The sequence below is a fragment of the Odocoileus virginianus genome, chromosome 24 (genome assembly GCF_023699985.2).
Source record: "Odocoileus virginianus isolate 20LAN1187 ecotype Illinois chromosome 24, Ovbor_1.2, whole genome shotgun sequence".
Lineage (NCBI taxonomy): Eukaryota > Metazoa > Chordata > Mammalia > Artiodactyla > Cervidae > Odocoileus > Odocoileus virginianus.
Genome location: NC_069697.1, coordinates 45054025 through 45074264, shown reverse-complemented (window position 1 = coordinate 45074264; position 20240 = coordinate 45054025). Strand labels below are relative to the sequence as shown.

At 40.1% G+C, this 20240-nt stretch overlaps 1 protein-coding gene across 2 annotated transcripts in view; it reads left to right on the top strand.

Annotated features, from left to right (window-relative positions):
* The first annotated feature begins 280 nt into the window (after nt 1–280).
* Nucleotides 281–20240, top strand: part of TBC1D30 (TBC1 domain family member 30) — a 92410-nt gene continuing 72450 nt past the window's right edge. Inside the window, exons 1-2 of one of the 2 annotated variants that reach the window (XM_020882819.2) lie at nt 281–404; nt 11257–11421. In XM_020882819.2, coding sequence (XP_020738478.2) covers nt 383–404; nt 11257–11421 — 187 coding nt within the window. In that variant the 5' untranslated portion in view covers nt 281–382. Of the gene's footprint in view, nt 405–6306; nt 6922–11256; nt 11422–20240 lie in introns of those variants that run through there. The other variant, XM_070454652.1, reaches the window with a different exon arrangement.

Here is a 20240-nt window from a genome sequence, read left to right as displayed (position 1 = left end):
ACAGGCTCTAGGCACATGAACTTCAGTAGTTGCTCAGTGACGTGTGGAATCTTCCCGGACCAAGGATTGCAGGGGACCTGTGCTCCTGCATTGGCAGGCAGATTCTTATCCACGTCACCACCAGGGAAGTCTCCATGCAGTGATCTTTAAATTTAATTTCTATCTAAGCTCATGGATATTTGCTTTGCCACATTGTAGAAGTTTTCAAAACCAGAGACTCTAAACTCTTTGAAGAACTCTAATAATCTTCTGGTATGCCTTATTTCAATATCCATATGTGTGCTTTTATTTTGTAGTGATTTACTGACAAAGTGTATTGCCTGAAAGCTGGCAGTTCCTGTCCTGAATCTCAGAGATCTGTGCAAACATTGTTGGGGAACAGATGGGCAAGCTATACCCTTACGGTAGGTCTCAGTACCAGTTTTAAGTAGAATATCTTCCTTTCCTCCTGCTGCTGGCTGCTGCTTTTCTACTGTTCTCTGCACTGTTGCTGCCACCAGCCCGGGCTCTGGTCTCTGCCTGCTCACCTGGGGGCCCTGAGGCTCTCTGGCCTGCCTGGAGACGGGGTATGACAATTTCTTGGTGCTTGGCTACTGCCTGCTCTACCCCCAATCCTGGTTTATCTCCACTGTTTATGCACGCCTTCCATTGTCCCCTGGGACTTCACTTACAAAACACAAGCTGAAAGAAAATATTTTTAGTAGTTTCAAGTTGATGACAACAAAGTTAAACCAAGCCTGGGGACTTGCCGATAATGCAGATCTGTAGAACTGCAGAGGTCATACCTCGCAGTCTTTCCTGGTGGCAGTTCCCACTCGTGGTGCGCATAGCCCTTCTGCTTGGGCCATGCATTCTGGCAGACGCTATGGTACTCCAGGTGTCAGTGATGAGAAAAGATGCAATGTGAAGCTCACTCCAATAGGAAGATCACAACACAGACTCCTGGGACTTTGGAGCAAAGTTATGCTACCTATAGCAGGAATTACACATCTTTTGAAAAACGGCTCCTAACGTACTGAAATGGGACTCTTGACCACGAGGCACTAAAATGACGATGCTTCCTGAGCTGTCCATCACCAGTTGGGTTCGCTAGGATCCTCAAGTCACAGAGCTGGTCAGCATCAGCAGTAGTTCTGCCGCTGTGCTGTGCTTCGTTTCCCAGTCGTGTCCAGCTCTTTGCGACCCCATGGACTGTAGCCCGCCAGGCTCCTCTGTCCATGAGATGCTCTAGGCAAGAACACTGGAGTGGGTTGCCATGCCGTCCTCCAGCGGCTCTTCCCCACCCAGGGATTGAACCCAGGTCTCCCACATTGCAGGCGGACTCTGTACCGACGGAGTCACCAGGGAAGCCTCAGCAGTAGTTCTACGTAAGATGAACTGGTACATCTCGAACTAAGCACTAATACGGGCGCAGATGCATGAAGAGATAGCGCAGACTCCCATCTCACTCACTGTGGTTACCCTGTACTCCTACCTCGGCTCACACCTGTGGGACTAAAGACCAGTCGAAAGAGGAGAAAGCCTGGACTTGGTTTTAGGATAAAACAGCTTGGTACATGGGTGGGTGATGGTTGCGTTACAGCCTCCCTTGGGCTTGGCCTTGAATGACAGTGGTGAGAGAAAACCTTTCAATGGGCAGAGCTTTGGGTAGTGCACCTGACCATCCAGTTTATGTAGAAAGAAATGATCTAAGGTTAGAATGTACATGCACTCAGTGGCAATCATGAACGGCGTCTGCAGGCTGTTCATCACCCTGGAGGGAAAATGACTGGGAGATTGGAGAAGGGGAGGTCTGGGGTGGAGGCACAGAGACAGACTTGTAGGAACAGGCTCAAAGTGTGAAGATCTTTCCATCAGAAAGCATTCATGAGAGGCACGAAGCAAGGACTTAGACAAAGCAGTTTAGGCAAATGATATTAGTCAGCCTTTGTCAGTGACTACCTAACTGCTGGCACAATAGACATCTCATTTTCAAGGAATGTCACTTGAATATGGGTGAGAGGTGAGAGATTCAGTTCCCAGCTTATATGCATTGAGCAGTCACATTTTTTCCCCTAACTATTGCAGAGTTGAGGTTATAGTCTGTCACTTTGAAATATAGTATAATAATTTTTAAGCACTAGTCAAATGAGATCTCCAAAGTTCTCTAAGCACTCAAATTTTATGACTTAAATGTCTTTCTACTGTCCACTATGCATTACTACATATTTCCCAAGGGGTCTGTCTAAGGCTTGGTGGCTTTTAAAGTATGAAATCCTCTTTTTACCTCTTATCCCAGCTTTTTGGATTGAAAACTATGATTCTTCATGTAGAGTTATTAAATTGAAAACAGAAATTGTCTTGCATTCCAAGGATATAAATAAATTGTAATCAGTAATTAATTTTGAGCAAGAGTGAACTTCCACGCTGAAAAGCTGAAACCGGGCACTGATCCTGTGCATTTCTCTTGTGACTCAAAAATGAGTAATCCCTGAAGGATTAGAGTAAAAGGTTAACTGTTAGATTCTACGAATCAGCCATTCCAAGAATCATCATAATTTTCATCATAGCAATTTAGTCTTTACGTGTTTGCACATGCTGAAAAAAATTATCAAGTTATCAAAAATGTTGAGAGTCTTGTTAAGGTAGTTTTAAACGACAGGTGAACAGAAGGTTATTGGCAAGACTGTGATACAGGTTTGGAAAGAATTTAAATGTTCATAGTCTGTATCTTGTATACAGATTTATATAAATTACATTCTATAGATTATAGTAAATTACCCTCAACTTTGAGATAGATGCTTCTTAGCTTCTTGTAAATATAATGCAATACTAGACCTTATATCTGATAAAATAATTAATATAATTGTTTAAATATTAAAACTAAAGCTTCAAACAAAATGCTGATTATTAGCATAGTCAACCATAGTAAATTTAATTTAAGCTATTAATTAGTCATGAATCAGTTTGAAATCATATTCTGTCTAGCCAGTGGTTCTCTCTCATATCCAATTAGTTGACTTCAGACCTTTAGGGAACTCATTGCAGTCCTTCCTATCACTGGGATAGCAGAAAAGCAGGGTACAAAAATGGACTGCTTTCATCAACACCTCTCCTAGGATTCTGTTTAATAGAATTCACTTTTCTTACGAAAGCAGGTAATTGGCTGATCTTTTCTCTAGTTTTCATGTTATTCATTCAGTTAATTAATTCAACACATATTTATTGAGTACATATAATGCACTAGCATCTGTTCCAAGTGGTGGGCATACCTCAGTGAACAAAACTGTCTGCTTTCAAGAGCTTATAATTTACTGGCAGAAGACAGAGAATAAAATAAATCCATCGATGTTATAATATGTTGGAAGGTGGTGAGTGCTATGGGAAAAAAGAGAACAAAGAGGGGGAAGAAGGGAATACTGATGGGGTAGAGAGCTGCAGTTTTAAACGGGGCAGTTAGAAAGGATTCATGGAGAAGATATTTAAACAGAGACCTGACCTGGTGAGAAAAGAGTCACATGGCTATCTGGGCCAAGATCATTCCAACGAGAGCAAGGTGCTTGAATCTACTCTCCTTGTTAGTTTTTATTTTGCCAGTTTTCTCTCCTCAGGAACAGGAGATGATATTGAAGTTCTGATTAATTTAGAAATGTTGACTGTCAATGGCATACTGTGTCCTGGCCTCTTTCACCACCCCCTTCTGCTCACTTTGAGTTTCTTTACAGGTCCTGATAGTGATACCCTGGATGTGAATTGTGCTGAAGACTAGTAGTTATCACTTCTCTTACTAGGTGGAGATAGGGAGAAAGGGCTGGGAAATCAGCTAAGAAGAGAGATTCAATCTCAGTGTTTCTCTTTGCTTAAGTCTTGCTTGTTGCAATGTTTGACATCTGAAGGAACAATTTCAGGACTCAAATGCCATGCCGGAGACAACAGGGAAAAAAAAACCCTTAAAAAACAAAAACAACAACAAAATAACAAATAATTCCATTCCTTCTATTGCATACATTTTAAAGTTAAATGGATATAGTAGTAGTTAATACAGTTATAAAACCAAAAAATACTATTTCTAGTGCAATTTTAAATTCTGGTTACATTAAAGTTATTAAACTTCTGCTTCCCTTATAATTAACTCCAGTTTCTAAAAGTCTTATTGCTCTCACTCTTTACATATATTTTGGTGGCGGTGCCAAAGGACATCGGGTTTCTACAGGCTCTATTATGCAAGTGCCTTGGAAAGTAAAAAGTGTACTGAACAAACATGAAACACCACCATTGTTTACCAGGTACATTGTTGTTCCTTTAAAAAATATGCAAGTATTTAACAGCATTAGTTCAGTTCAGTTGCTCAGTTGTGTCTGACTCTCTGCGACCCCATGGACTCCAGCACACCAGGCCTCCCTGTCCATCACCAACTCCCGGAGCTTGCTCACACCCTTGTCCATCAAGTCTGTGATGCCATCCAACCATCTCATCCTCTGTCATCCCCTTCTCCTCCCTCCTTCAATCTTTCTCAGCATCAGGGTCTTTTCCAATGAGTTGTTCTTGGCATCAGGTAGCCAAAGTATTGGAGCTTCAGCTTCAGTATCAGTCCTTTCAACAAATATTCAGGGCTGATTTTCTTTAGGATTGACTGGTTGGATCTCCTTGCAGTCCAAGGGACTCTCAAGAGTCTTCTCCAACACCACAGTTCAAAAGCATTAATTCTTCGGCACTCAGCTTTCTTTATAGTCCAACTCTCACATCCATACATGACTACTGGAAAAACCATAGCTTTGACTAGATGAACCTTTGAGGGCAAAATAATGTCTCTGCTTTTTAATATACTGTCTAGGTTGGTCATAGTTTTTCTTCTAAGGTGCCAGCATCTTTTAATTTCATGGCTGCAGTCACCATTGCAGTGATTTTACAGCCCAAGACAATAAAGTCTGTCACTGTTTCCATTGTTTCCCCATCTGTTTGCCATGAAGTGATGGGACCGGATACCATGATCTTGGTTTCTGTGAATGTTGAGCTTTAAGCCAACTTTTTCACTCTCCTCTTTCACTTTCACCAAGAGGCTCTTTAGTTCTTCTTCGCTTTCTGCCATAAGGGTGGTGTCATCTGCACATCTGAGGTAACAGAACAGCATTAGGAGATAGACAAATACATACTTATCCATAACGAAATATATATTCATCCATAATGAGAGCCAGACACTAAGTTTTAAGGAAAATTCACTTGACTGTGAATGGCCAGTGATTCAGCATTTCTGTGCTTCAGCTCTCTCATCTGAAGAGTGAGGGGAAAAACAAATAGTTCTTACCATTATAAGTGTATGGGAACATATATGAACTAGTCTTACTGTGGTGATCATTTTGCAACATGTACAAATGTCAAATCACTATGTTGTATCCCTGAAACTAATATAATGTTATATGTCAAGCCAGGGATTTCCCTGGTGGTCCAGTAGTGAAGATTCTGGGCTTCCAAAGCAGGCAGTGAAGGTTTGATCTCTGTTCAGGGAACTAAGATCCCGCAGGCTGCCCAGTGTGGGCTCCCCATCATCCCAAATGTGCTCACTCCTTCATTGTGTTAAAGTGTGAATTAAATGGGAGGATTCATGCAAAGAAGTCAGAACACTCCCTGGCACATGAAAACACTGACAATAATTAATAATTCACAAAAATATCTACAGTGGAGGGGCATCCAGTTCTTCCACGGAGGTCTAGGGTATCATGTAAACTTCTTATTTTACTGATAGAATCAGCAGCGTCAATTTATTAGTTTTGTCTTCTGGTAATATTTATTAAATCCCCCTTCTGTTGGCTCTTGTGCCAGAGATTTAGTCGATCTTAATCTAGGTGAAAGAACCTTTGTTAATCTTAATTCTCCGAAGGAAAAAATTTTACCGTGTTACTAAATCTCAAGTACATGCCAGATCTTCGGAAAGGTTACTGTCGGAATCTGAACTAAGAAACGCCTTTGGGCAGTGCTTAGTCGCTCAGTCGTGTCCGACTCAGGTGGGAAGGTGAGAAGGGCTGGCTTTGAGAAGGAGTATGTGAAGGAGGGAGCTCCCGGCCTCGGCCTGTTAGCTGGGTGTTTTTGTTTGGAAGTCTCCCAGGCACCTTTTCCTACTGGCGGCTGAACAGGATGCAAGAGTTGCCCGCTTTTTGAGTTAATCACTTACATGCAAGTGAAGGCGGCGGCAGCCAGAGCGCCCTTCCCCCTCCGGGCTGAGGGCTTTATCCTGATACGTTCTGGCCACATCCTGCTCCTCGGCTCTCTTTAGACAGTGCTCCCGGGCTCCGGCGGGCCTCACCTGCGGCAGGTGAACCCAGGCATCCACTGGCGTGGCCGCCCCCCTCTCCTCCCCGCCCGGGGCCGAGGAGCTGCGGCGCGGGTTCCGACCCCGGGGAGGTCGGCCACCGGGGGATCCGGAGCCCGCTGGCGCCGCGCCCGGCCCGGACACCGGCTGCGGGGCCGAGGCCGCGCCTCCTCCCGGAACTGGCCGGCGTGGCACCGCGGGAGAAGCGGCGGGACCGGGGGCCATGGAGGTCCTGCCGGCCGGCGGGGGCCAGACGTGGCGCCCGCAGCCCGAGGCGAGGCCGGAGGACTCGGGGCGCGGAGCTCCTCCGGCGGAGCGCGCGCGGGGCTCCGGGGACGCCTGGGAGGGCGAGGAGGAGCCGGAGCCCGGCGAGCCACGGGGCAGCCGCACGGCGTCCCTGGTGAGCGGGCTGCTGACCGAACTGTACAGCTGCGCCGAGGAGGAGGAGGCGGTCGGCGGAGGCCGCGGGCCGCGGGGCCGCCGGCGGCGCCGGGACAGCCTCGACAGCTCCACCGAGGCCTCCGGCTCCGACGTGTTCCTGGGCGGCCGCGGCGGCGCCGGCGACTCCCGCGTGCTGCAGGAGCTGCAGGAGCGGCCGAGCCCGCGGCACCAGATGCAGTACCTGCGGCAGAAAGGTGAGGCCGGGGCGGCTGGGGGTGCGCGGGGAGCGCCCCTGTGCAGAGCCCCCTCCAGGTCAGCCGGCGCGCACCTGTGCGCACCTGTGCTGATGGCCCGAGCGCCCGGGGATACTGTGTTTAGGGCGTCCGTCTCCTTCGATCTGTCGCGGCTGGCCAGTGTCACGGATTCATAACTAGTCTTGGTTCTTACGCCACCCCGCCCCCCCGCCCCCATTCTCTCTCGAGTTGGCGAGTGAAGCATCACTTGTTGGAATGGTAGCCACGGGTCTCGCCCACTCCCCGACCCCTTCCCCATCCTCGTGTTTGCAGAGGCTGGAGGCGAGAGGCCGTCCAGATTCTAATTTCACCAGAACAGCTGTTAAGACGGGTTTGGAGTTTCTGATTTATCCATCTGAAATTACCTAGAGGGGCCCCAGGAGGAATAGAGGCGACCCTCGGGGCTGGTTTAAGAAGAAAAAAACAGCCGCTTTTTAAAAAAATCCGCCTTCTTTGTACATACTTGGATAGTATTTAGTGAGGCAGAATAATTCAATAATGCAACTTCTAAGCAGAATGTGTGAAATCCATTTCTTAGAACGCCTGATTTCAAGAAGCTCACTAAGTGGATTTTTTTTTCCCCCCTTGGGTGGCGGGTTAGTGGAGGGCCCTAGAGCAATGTAATTATCATAGCATTTAAGTGCTGGAACCTTCAGTTGAAGAAGTCGATCAGAAAATGGCCTTGACTTTTGGGGGCAGAGGTTAATTTGGTGTTTCTTTTGTTATCATACTCTGATGATGCTGTCCTGTCCTAATTGGGAAAATTTTTCCCCCCTCAACTTGCCTTTCAGGCACTTACACTTACTTACAATTATCTTTTTGTACAGATATATCCAGACCTCAATTTACAAAATGAAGTGAGGTGTGGAAAACAAATGCTAAGCTATCATAACATTTCTTGAATTAATGTCCTTGTGCTAGGAAAGGGAGGAACAAGAATACTATGGCGTGGTCTCCTGTCTCCTGTTATAAGATCAGTCTCACTGGTACCAGAGGGGAAAAGAAACTAGAAACCCAGTAAATCTGTCTGCTTTCTGAAATCTGTGTAAATAGCTTTCAGCTTCCTCTTTTGGCTTCCCCTGAAGATTTTTTTCCCCCCAGCTGATTGTTACAAATGGCTTCCACCTTCCTCCCCCTGCCTGAGAGGTTAGCTGGAGTCGTGCCATTTAATTTTATACCATTATTTGGCTGTTATCAGAGTGTCTGTTTATGCCAAGAAGTTCCGTAGGGCAATAGTTCTTTCAGAATCCAGCAAAATCAGTTTTGAAGAATTAATTTGGCTTTTCATTTTTTTCACAAGGCTATTCACTTTTCATTACTGAGAGAATTTTGTGGATTAGTAATTTCCTTTTGGAAGAGGAAATTTGGCAAGCTAAAGTTTAAGGAAGAGGTCACAGTTTTGGAAATACAGATCACAATGAGTGACCACTCTCCTAATCATTCTAAGACTTATAAGACCAGTTTTGTCCAAGTCCCAGTCTTAAACTGCTTAATAATCTCTTCTTTTTTTGTAGTTGACTCTATAAGGAAGAGCCTGATGCCATATTATAACAATCCTACACACACACAGATACACACCTTTATCAATAAACATCATCAGAACACTAAGAATGAAGAATCAAGTGATGGAAACTGCTGTCTACTGAAATAATTTTACATCTTATTAGGTTATTTGATTTTTTTCAGCATCAAAAAAATCCTTCCTGACATAAAACAGTTAAGACTCTCTTATAAAGTAGATAACCTGTGTGTTAATTCTCTTCTCCCTCTGTTAGGGATTTTGCTGTGGCACCTATTTGGACATTTAGCACGTGTGGGTCATTTATTTATGTGAGGCACCACAATGGTTTCTCAGGAAATCCAGGTGCTCTTCTCACTGTTTTCATTAAGGGCGTGAACTTTGGAGTCAGCTTGAGTTAACATCCTGCCGCTCGCTGTGCTCTTTAACCTGAGTCTCATTTTCCTTATCTACAAATAGGGATAATAATGCTACTGCTTCATCAGTCAGGCAGAGAAAGACAAATATACAGTATCACTTATATGTGGAATCTAACAAATAATACAAATGAAGTTACTTACAAAATAGCAACAGGCTCACAGACATAGAAAACAAATTTATGATTATCAAAGGGAAAGCCAGGGGGAATGGATAAATTAGCAGTAGGGGATTAACAGATGCATACTTCTATATATAAAATAGCTAAACAACAAAGATTTACTATATAGCACAGGGAACTATATCTTGTAGTAACCTATAGTGGAAAAGAATTAAAAAAATATAAACTGAATCACTTTGCTGTATATCTTAATTAATACAAATACTGTGAATCAACTATACTTCAACAAAAGAAAAGACTACTGCTTTATAGCGAGGAAGTGAGACTTATGTAAGTTAATGTGTTTGAAGTGCTCAATAAATGTTCAGTTCAGTAGCTTAGTTGTGTCTGACTCCTGGCAACCCCATGGACTGCAGCATGCCAGGCTTCCCCGTCTATTACCAACTCCCGGAGCTTGCTCAAACTCATGTCCATCGAGTTGATAATGCTTATTTTTATTATTATATACACTAGAGTTCCTTAAAGAGGAGATGATAATCATTGATGATGATCACTGATGATGATCAGTTGATGATCTCTTCAGTTTTCCTCATTTATTTAACACTGTGTTAGGAGCTGATGCTGTGGGACATATAAAGATAAAGGAGACCTTATTTCTATCTTCCAGATATTTATATACCAGCAGACATTGCTGTAAAAGACATTTTCAAATTCAACTATGATGATTTTTCCTATTTTGGACAGTGCATATTATTCAAAATCATAGAGCTATAGGTACCTTAAGAGTCACTGAAAATCACTCTTTTGTGGAAGGAAAGTGTAATTTAAATGCAAGATGATGATATTCCTACCTCTTTTGTTTCTAGAAGGAACAACTTTAAACATTCAAATTTGCTCTATTTGAAGGAATATAGGTTTAAAGAGTCTCTGGTGTTTTCCTGTTGCTTGACTCCGTATTTAATGCTCAGAACCCAAGTATTTTCAATTAACCTAAGTGTGTTGTTACTTCTTATTATATCTCACCGCATTTGAGCTCAAGGTGAGAGAAATAATGGACTTTTGTTCTCTTCTTCATAGCAATTCCTATTTTTACTTTATTGCTCTTTATATTAATGTTTATAAACGCTATTCACATTTGTTTCCCAGAATAATCTTGTATAATTTGAGACCTGGAGTACTGCCTTGTCTAAGATCAGACAGATCGTTGATTAATCTAAAGGCAGTGTTTTTTAACTCAGGGTCAAATGCATTTTTCATAATGAGGTCAGCTGAGGATGACAGCTGTTAGCGCAAATACCCCCTCCACTTGTGTTACTCAGACCCCCAAAGTTCACTTCCTTTGATCTCTGGAATATTTTTCTTACTTTTGAACATTTCTTTTGTCTCTCTGATCCTCTCTAGTTTCTCTAAATCTCTTTCAGAATGAGTAGATCCAAACCGCACACAGGACCTCTAATGAGGGCCACGTGAAGTAGAAGGCTTCACTCGCCTGGCAGGTCACAGTATGGTGACTAATGATAACATTAAATATGATTAACAAAACTCCCAAATTGTAATGATTATTCATGTAAATGTTGTGATGGCTTCTGATTCTCGTCTTTTTTCTTTTGTAGAAAAACTGATATTGAGAGTATTAGTTTTATGGATGTGAACTATTTTTTATTTATCTGATTGAAGGAAATATATTTTCTATTGTATGTGGATGTGAAGTACTGTCCCAATAGTCAAGCTATTGGAAGACTGTATTTGAAACAAAATGGTCATCACTGCATGTATCTACATTAGAAAATGCAGTATTACCTACTTTTAACTGATCATTTACAAAGCTGAGTACTTAAAAATGTTGTTATCAGCTGTTAGGTTTATCACTGATTTAACAGACTAGAATATTCTCTTTTCTTGCAAGTTTACTGTCTGAGCACTTTAATAATACAATTTTGAGTCAATGAAACATCCAGCTCTGGTTGCAAATTTATATCTTAAGATTCTTTGCTTACATGTTACAGGTAGCCTCAAGAATAACACTTTTTTACTGTATTTACTTGGACAGGGCAGGAAATAGATGAGTGATTTATTTCATCAGAATCTCTTAGCTGAGTATGTATATGTAATCCTGGGTGAAGATTCAGAATTGCTTGGTTTAAAGGTTGTTTCAGAGATTTATCTTATGATCAGTATCATATTGGAATTTGTATTCCTCTCAGAGTATTTATTGTTCTATTTTCCATTTTGCTGATAGACACGAATGAACTGGAGATGATCCTTCGAGAACTAAAATACAGGATTGGCATTCAGTCAGCGAAGTTACTTCGGCAGCTGAAGCAGAAAGATCGGCTTGTGCACAAAGTGCAGAGAAGCTGTGATGTTGTGACGGCGTGCCTGCAGGCCGCGTCTCAGAAGAGAAGTGAGTGCGGGGCGGGGCGAGCCCGCTGGCCACGTGGGCTGGGATGCTAGTGACGCTACATCAGTAGTCACAATATTTTTGAGTATTTATACTGAGACATTTTAAATGGAAGCCTATCCCTTCAGAACCAAGAACGATGAACAACTCAGTCAGTTTCTTATATTTTTCACTTAAAGTGTTTATTATTGGTTTGGCCCAAAAGTTTGCTTGGCTTTTTCCATAAGATAGAATGGGAAAACCTGAACGAACTTTTGGGCCAATCCAATACTTATCTGATGCTACAGACTTGGTTTTATTATTCTAAATTTGAAGTAGTATTCCACTTTGAAAATGGTTATTTTTGCCTAATGCCTAATAATGTCTGAAATCTTTATTTTTTAAAACAGCAGCAAAGAGACACAACCTAGAAGTCATGTCTCTGCTTCTTTATGCTGCGTGTTGCTTTAATAAGTGAATTAAGCGGTTGACTTAAAAGGAGACTCTTGTCTCCAGGATCTTACAATAACTTACTCTGAAATCTGAAAAGGATAAAATGTTTTAAAAATTAAATTGTCTCAGGGAGTTATTCCATTCAAAAGCAAGAGATACATGGTTTGTTAAAAACAAAATGTTAAGTGACGAATCCATGTTAGATAGTAGATATAAAAGCTTTTGAATTGATTTTTTAAAATTCTCCATGCAAGAGTTTTATGTTTTATTCTGCTAATATTTCCCCATTTTTGTTTTGTATTTTTTATTAACATGCAGCACGGCAGAACAGTATGTTCAGGTATGGTAAATATAGGCACAGTGGTCTGTTTTGATGGAATGCAGCTTTTTAGGTGCATGTGAAAGTTGCCTTTTTTGTTTCTTTACCTTCTCACATTTTGTATGTAAAGTGACACTTCCTAGAGTTTTTTTTTCTTAATTCTAAATTAAGATGTGTCTATTTTCATGAAACAAGTTTCAGGGCTTGATTAGCTTCAGATAATTTAATGGCTATATTTAAAAGAAAATACTGTTTGCTTCCTCTCCTTTTATTGTATCACTGTTATCCCAAAATTATTATTCATGGTGTTTACTGAAGAAGGTTTTGACCTAATTAAAGAGAATACTGCTTATTATTATAATGATGTAATACTCCATACAAGAAGCAAAAATGTAATTCCATAGAGGGTTTTCTCCAGAGCTAGGTACTTGTCTGAAATCGCTGGAGAAGGAGGGTAGAGATACATAAATATACATGTACATATATAGACAGATGTATGCTATATAGTACATATCATCTGTATATGCATGTGTATCTACAAGAAGTTGTCATGTGTTATAAGTATTTGATATTTTTCCATGGATTCTGGTTGATTTACTGGTATTCAGTAAAAATTGTGTTATTTTCCCTTTTAATTGTGAAATGTTTTGATCTTGATTTTTCTCTTTTCAACTGTTGTTTTCATCTTCCCATTAGTATTGTTTGTTCCAGAAGTTAAAAACCCAGAGTGGTAAATGCATGGATTTGGATGTGTGGAAAAGTATAAGTGGGCGATGGAGCCAGTATTAGGAGAGAGAGAGGAAGGTCAGGTCAGCACAGTATCACGGGTTGGTAATTACCAGGGACTGATCATCGTTTAGAATTTGAGTTTGCTTGACTGATGAAAGGACTGGCTTTTGTGTCTTTTAAGAAAAATATGTCCACAAGCCACTGATTCGCCTTGTGAATTTGTGGATGCACCGTTCCTATGTATTTTAGAGTTTTGTCTCTTTAAATCTAGGGTTTTACATTTCAGAGAATATGGGGCATAATGGCTCCTTCCCTGGGATTTAAATTCTCACCTAGCTAATAAGACTCTATTAGATGGAACTAACAGAGTATTTTTGTTGAATTAAGAAATAACAGTGTCTCAGAATTATTCTCATCATATGATACAGCATTATGATGTAGACTTTGTTAGAAATTTGACTAAGTGGTTATTTAGAGAACTCCAGAGATTTGGTGTTCAGTGACTGAATGCCTGAATTCAGTAGTAGTACTGAGCTGTACTGTACATTTGTCCTCTTTCCTCAGAGTCAGCTAACAACAGATGAATAGATGTATATAATTAGTCCCTGAACTTTCATTTTAGTAGTGACTGTCAGTGATTCATTCAAATACAGCGACATGTTGGATCGTTTGTATTTAATGTGCAGGAGTCCAGATAATCCCTATTCTTCTCTCCATATAGATTCAGTGCTTGTGATTCTTTCCGTAAGTGATTTTTTTCCCTTTCATAACATGCCATAGAATAAAACAATTTAAATCTTTTATTAAAATGGGTTTTTCCTATTGATATATTAAAGGGGATATATTAATTTTGAAATAATCATGTGTGAATTATGAACCAAAATGACTAGACCATTTTTATTTCTAACACAGGTGAAGTAAGCCCTTAGACTTTTTGATTTTCTACACCAAGTCTTATGGTAACATCTCTTTATTTTTACACTGGGGTGAGAATAAGAGCAGGATCGCTATTTGCCTTCCAGAGCAGCAGATTTTTCCCTTATATTTTACCAGTCATCTAAGGGTAACCATAGTAGAACCACTTTAGTATTAATGATATAACTAATAATAACAGTAGCAGCAGTTGTTTTATGCCAAACTGTTGGTTTTATCTCTCATAGCAATTCTGAAAGTATATTGTCTTTGCATGTGTGCTTAGTCGTGTCTGACTCTCTGCAACCCCATGGACTGTAGCCCGCCAGGCTCCTCTGTCCATGGGATTCTCCAGCAAGAGCACTGGAGTGGGCTGCCGTGCCCTCCTCTAGGGGGTCTTCCTGACCCAGGGATCAGATCTGTATCTCCTGTGTCTTGGCAGGCAGATTCTTTACCACTGAGCCACCTGGAAAGCCCGTTTAGACACCTTTTATTGTTTTTAGGCACACTTTATTGGGAAATTGAGATTCAGAAAGTTTAAGGAATTTGTCTAGTGGCTGAGATGGAATTTAAAGACAGATATCCTAGAAACTCACTCTTTGTACTATAAATCGTGACATGAGTGTTCTACTTTTTTTCTTAGCCATTGGATTGATACTTCTATAACATTGGATTACTGTTGGAGCCATAAGGAATTTGTAACATGCAAAGCATGTAATATAGAGTTTCAGGTTTATTAGAATATGTTGCTTTAGCATTGTTTGCATGTGAAATAAAATACTTTGTCTTTTCTTGGCCAGGTGGATTATGGAACAAATGCATGTGGTGTGCAGGAAAATCCACCCAAAGACATTAAGATGATGGGAAGAATAAGATGACTATTTGGCCAGGAGTTTGACTCTGATGTTAAGATTTTTAAGCAGTTTGCTTATCCCATGGTTTGATTATTTTTCCTAAAAGCAGAAGGGAGGCTATGTTAGTGATCGACCTCGCCTAGTTCTACAGTTTTTTTTTGCATTGGTGCATTAAATGTTTAAGTTATGCTGGTTGAGTTTGTGAAAGGTGCTAAGAATCCAGTGACAAAATCTAGTGATAACTGGAAAACTATGAAAAGCATATATATGAAAATACTGTTTTCTTTCTTTAAAGAATCACTATTTATTTACTCATTTGGCTGCCCTGGGTCTTGGTTGTGGCACACGGGATCTTTGCTACGTCATGCAGATCTTTCATTACAGGGTACAGACCCTCTCGTTGTGGCATGCGGACTTCAGTAGTTGAGGTCCATGGGCTCTCTAGTTGTGGTGCGTGGGTTCAGCTGCTGTGTCCGTTTCAGGAGTTGCAGCTGGTTCAGTTAGTTGCTGTTGCTTGTGGGATCTTCATTCCCTGAATAGGAATTGAACCCATGTCCCCTGCATTGCAAAGTGGATTCTTAACTACTGGACCACCAGGAGAGTGTTGGAAATATTGTCTTTATTTTTAGCCTGGTCAGTAAGTACAGGAATTTTAGGCAGCTTATAGACTCACTTTATTAATGCCAGCCCTGGCATCTTGATTATTATGATTATTATTAAATCTTGCTATCGTAAATGCCTGGTAGAGACTTTGTCAAAAAGTAGTGGTCATTGTTCTTTGTCTGTGGCTATCTTCTCTGCAGTAGGACCTTGTCCTCTCTGGCAAGAGAAGGAATTTGTGTGACCCTGAGCTTGGTGTCAACTGACATTCAACATTTTCCATTAAAAAGCAATTCCTTTTGCTTTTTAAAAAATTATAAAAGTAATGCACTCAACCATCTATCTACTCCTAGGTATTTCCCCAACAGAACTGGAGATGTATATCCCCATGAAAACTGGTACATGAATGTTCATAGCAACTTTTTTTAAATCATAGCCCCAAAGTGGAAACAACTCAAATGTCAGTTAGTGGATGAATGGATAATCAAATGTGATACACCCGTATGTTGGAATATTATTCAGCCATAAACAGGAATGAAGTTACTAATTCATGTTACAACATGGATGACCCTTGAAAACAGGCTTAGTGAAAGAAGCAGACATAAAAGTTCACATACTTTATGATTCCATTTGAAATGTTCATAATAGACAAATCCATAGAAATAGAAAATAAATTAGTCATTGCTAAGGCTGGCAGTTTGGGAGAACAGGAAGTGACTGCTGATGGCAAGGCTTTTTTGTTGGAGCGATGAAAATGTGCTGTTAGATAATGCATAATTTTGTGAATATACTAAAAAATAAACTGTACAGTTGAAAAGGTTGAATATTTTATGGTATGTCACTTATATCTCAATAAAAAGTGTTAAAATATATTAAAGGAACTTTGAAAAATACAGAAGTGTTGAAAAAAGAGGAAAAAATAATTTTCTAAAGATGCTCTCTTAAATTTTTTGAATTTTTATTCTACTTGAATAAAAATATGAAGTTTTGTAATATGAAGTTTTTCCAAAGTCAGTGTACTATATAATATTTCTGTATCCCGCCTTTTTCATGTGACATACCATAAACTGGTGCCATTGTCATAAATTATTCATAAATGTAATTTTGGATGATTAATGAACTATTTTTCAGTCTCCCATTTTTTTTTTTGTTACTATCTCGTAACAGTGATGAATCTCCTTTTAGTTGGGGGTATAGAAACACATTATTTAAGCAATAAAGGAAATTGATGGACTTACCTAATTAAAAGTCCAGGGATGTGCCTTCAGGTGTAGCTAAATCAGATACAAGTGCTCAAAGAGCATCTTTAAAAATATAACTTCATCTCTTAGCTGTGCTTTCCTCTGTATTGGATAACACCCAAATGACCAACAGCAGCTCCAACTCACCTAACTTATCAAAAGAACAGATCTTTTTCCATAACTCCAGAAAGTCCCATAGTTCACTTTCCTTGACCTAGTTGAGTCACAGGCTTGCTGAGAATCAATCAATCCTTTTTTATATGTGTATAAGAAGGTGTTAGGGCTTCCCTGGTAGCTCAGTTGGTGAAGAATCTGCCTGCAGTGCAGGAGACCCGGGTTCAATCCCTGTGTTGGAAAGATCCCCTGGAAAAGGAAATGGCTCCCCACTCCAGTATTCTTGCCTTTAAAATCCCATGGATAGAGGAACTTAGTGGGCTACAGTCCACGGGGTCGCAAGAGTCAAACATGACTTAGCGACTAAACCACCAAGAAGGTGTTAATTTTAACACCTCTTGGTGGTTTAGTCGCTAACCCTCTTACACTGTTGGTGGGAATGCAAATTAGTACAGCCACTATGGAAAACAGTGTGGAGATTCCTTAAAAAGCTGGAAATAGATCTGCCATATGACCCAGCAATACCACTTCTAGGCATACACACTGAGGAAGCCAGATTTGAAAGAGACACGTGCACCCCAGTGTTCATCGCAGCACTGTTTATAATAGCCAGGATATGGAAGCAACCTAGATGCCCATCATCAGACGAATGGATGAGGAAGCTGTGGTACATATACACCATGGAATATTACTCAGCCATTAAAAAGAATTCATTTAAATCAGTTCTAATGAGATGGGTGAAACTGGAGCCCATTATACAGAGCGAAGTAAGCCAGAAAAATAAAGACCATTACAGTATACTAACACATATATATGGAATTTAGAAAGATGGTAACGATAACCCTATATCCAAAAAAAGAAAAAGAGACTCAGATGTATAGAACAGACTTGTGGACTCTGTGGGAGAAGGCGAGGGTGGGATGTTTCAAGAGAACAGCATCGAAACATGTATATTATCTAGGGTGAAACAGATCACCAGCCCAGGTTGGATGCATGAGACAAGTGCTCAGGCCTGGTGCACTGGGAAGACCCAGAGGGATGGGGTGGAGAGGGAGGTGGGAGGGGGGACCGGGATGGGGAATACATGTAAATCCATGGCTAATTCATTTCAATGTATGACAAAAACCACTGCAATGTTGTAAGATGATTAGCCTCCAACTAATAAAAATAAATGGGAAAAAAAATAAAGTAATAAGTGCTACGGGGAAAAACAACAGAATTAGACAGATTTGGAGTTGCCAACAGTTGGTGTCGGTGTTGTCAATCCTTCAAATTTTAACTATTCTAGTGAGTGTTTTAGTGGCTGCATGATTTTTGTTTTAATTTTGCTGATTACTAATGTGGTTCAGCACCTCTTCCTCTTACTATTTGTCCCCAAGAAAAAGATTGTCTTTTTCTTGCAGATTTGTAGGACTTCTTTATGAATTCTGAATATGAGTCTTTGTCAGATGTATGTGATGCAAATACCTTCTCCCATTTTTCAGGTTTGACTTTTCACTCTCAAGAGTGTTGTTTAGAAGGAATCTATGTATGTTCTCCTGGGAGTCGTTCTTTCCTTTCTGGAATCTTACCTGCTGCTTTGTGTATTTGGTCAGATTCCTGACATGTTTTGTTTCCTGTTGTTTAGTAAAGTGGCTCTTCCTGGGGTGTACTAAACCGGGTGATCTCTTTGAAAGCTTTTTCCCCCTTTTGTTTTAATATACTGAGAAAGAAATGGGAATGTTAAGATCAATTTTAGGAGTGGTGTGTGTTGTTGTTATTATTGTTGTCGCTCAGTTGTGTCTGACTCCGAGACCCCATGGACCACAGCACGCCAGGCTTCCCTGACCTTCACCATCTCCTGGAGTTTGCTCATACTCATGTCCTTTGAGTCAGTGATGCCATCCAACCATCTCATCTGTCATCCCCTTCTCCTGCCTTCAATCTTTCCCAGCATCAGGGTCTTTTCCAATGAGTTGGCTCCTTGCATCCAATGGCTTCAGCTTCAGCATCAAGCCTTCCAGTAAATATTCAGTGGTGTGTATATTAAATAACTATTCATTCTGGAACATGGGGACAGGATTATAATAAAAAGAGATGGAGCAGTTGAAAAAGAAGAGTGTCATTCAATGAACAAGAGTCCTTAGTTTTTATGTAGTCCAATTTACTAGTCTTTTAGCTTCTTGGAGGGCCAGCTTCATCAGCATGTGATCTGTGCAGACACTTGGAGCCCATGCTCATTAAAGCCCCACACTTGATTTAATGCTCTGTTTGTTGCTGTTTATAATTTTAAGGGGTTCCCATAGATTACAAAACCAGTCCTGTATTTATAACTGGTGCTTTTTTATTCTCCTATTTTATTTTCAGAAAGCTTTATTATTTTGTTTTCAGATCTTGAGTCACCTAGAATTGATTCATTTTGTTTGTGATATGACATAGGAGTCAAATTTCATTTGTCCATGTGGACATCTAATTACTTAGCCTAGTTCACCAGCGACCATCCTTTTCCCACTGCTCTATGGTGCCATTTTTGTAAAAATGTCTGTATGTGTGTGGTCTACTTTGAAGCTTTTATTCTGTTTTGTTTTGTCTATCCTTGAGCTAATGCAACACTGTCTTAATTACTGTACTTTATAATAACTCTTGCTGATAGTTGGTTCTTACACCTTGCTCTTCTTTAAGATTGTTTTGTTTATTATTGGCTTTTTGGGGAGAATTGATGTCTTTATAATGGTGGGTCTTCTGGTCTATAAAGATGGCATTTTAAATTATTATTTATTATTATTCCAACTTATTTGAATGATATTTTCCAGTTTTCTATGTGGAGGCCTTATATATTTTTACTATATTTATTCTTAGGAAATTGAGTTTTCTTGATGCTGTTTTGAATTGGTATCTTTTAAGAAACTGTTTCTAGACCCAGAGGGATCGGGTGGAGAGGGAGGTGGGAGGGGGGACTGGGATGGGGAATACATGTAAACCCATGGCTAATTCATTTCAATGTATAACAAAAACTACTGTAATGATGTAAAGTAATTAGCCTCGAACTAATAAAAATAAATGGAAAATTAAAAAAAAAAAAAAAGAAACTGTTTCTAGAACACAGAAATATGATTGTTTTCTGCACCTGAACCTTATACCTAGTAATCTTACTTTTTCTTTTGTTAATTTTAATAATTTATGTAAAAGCTTCTGTTTTTTTCTAAGTGCAAGATCTTTATCACCTGTGAATACTTTGTTTTATGGATTTCTTTACCATCCTTTTATTTTTCTCTTGTGTATTGGTTATGAACTTCAGTTTAATCTTGAATAGAAACAATGATAATGGATGGAAATTTTTGTATCACTTTTTAGATTCCACATATAAGGGATGTCGTATGATATTACTACTTCAGAGTACCTCTTTTTCGTTTCTTTAGAAGAGATTGTGTAAGACTGGAATTATTCCTTTCATAAATATTTGGTGGAATTCACTGGTAAAATATTTAGGCCCTAAGTTTCCTTTGTAGGAATGTTTTAAATTATGGATTCAACTTTAGAAATTATAGGATTATTTGTATTCTCTAATTCTTATTCTATCAGCTTGGGTCAGTGACATAGAATTTGCCCATTTCATATAACATTTCACATTTACAAGCATAA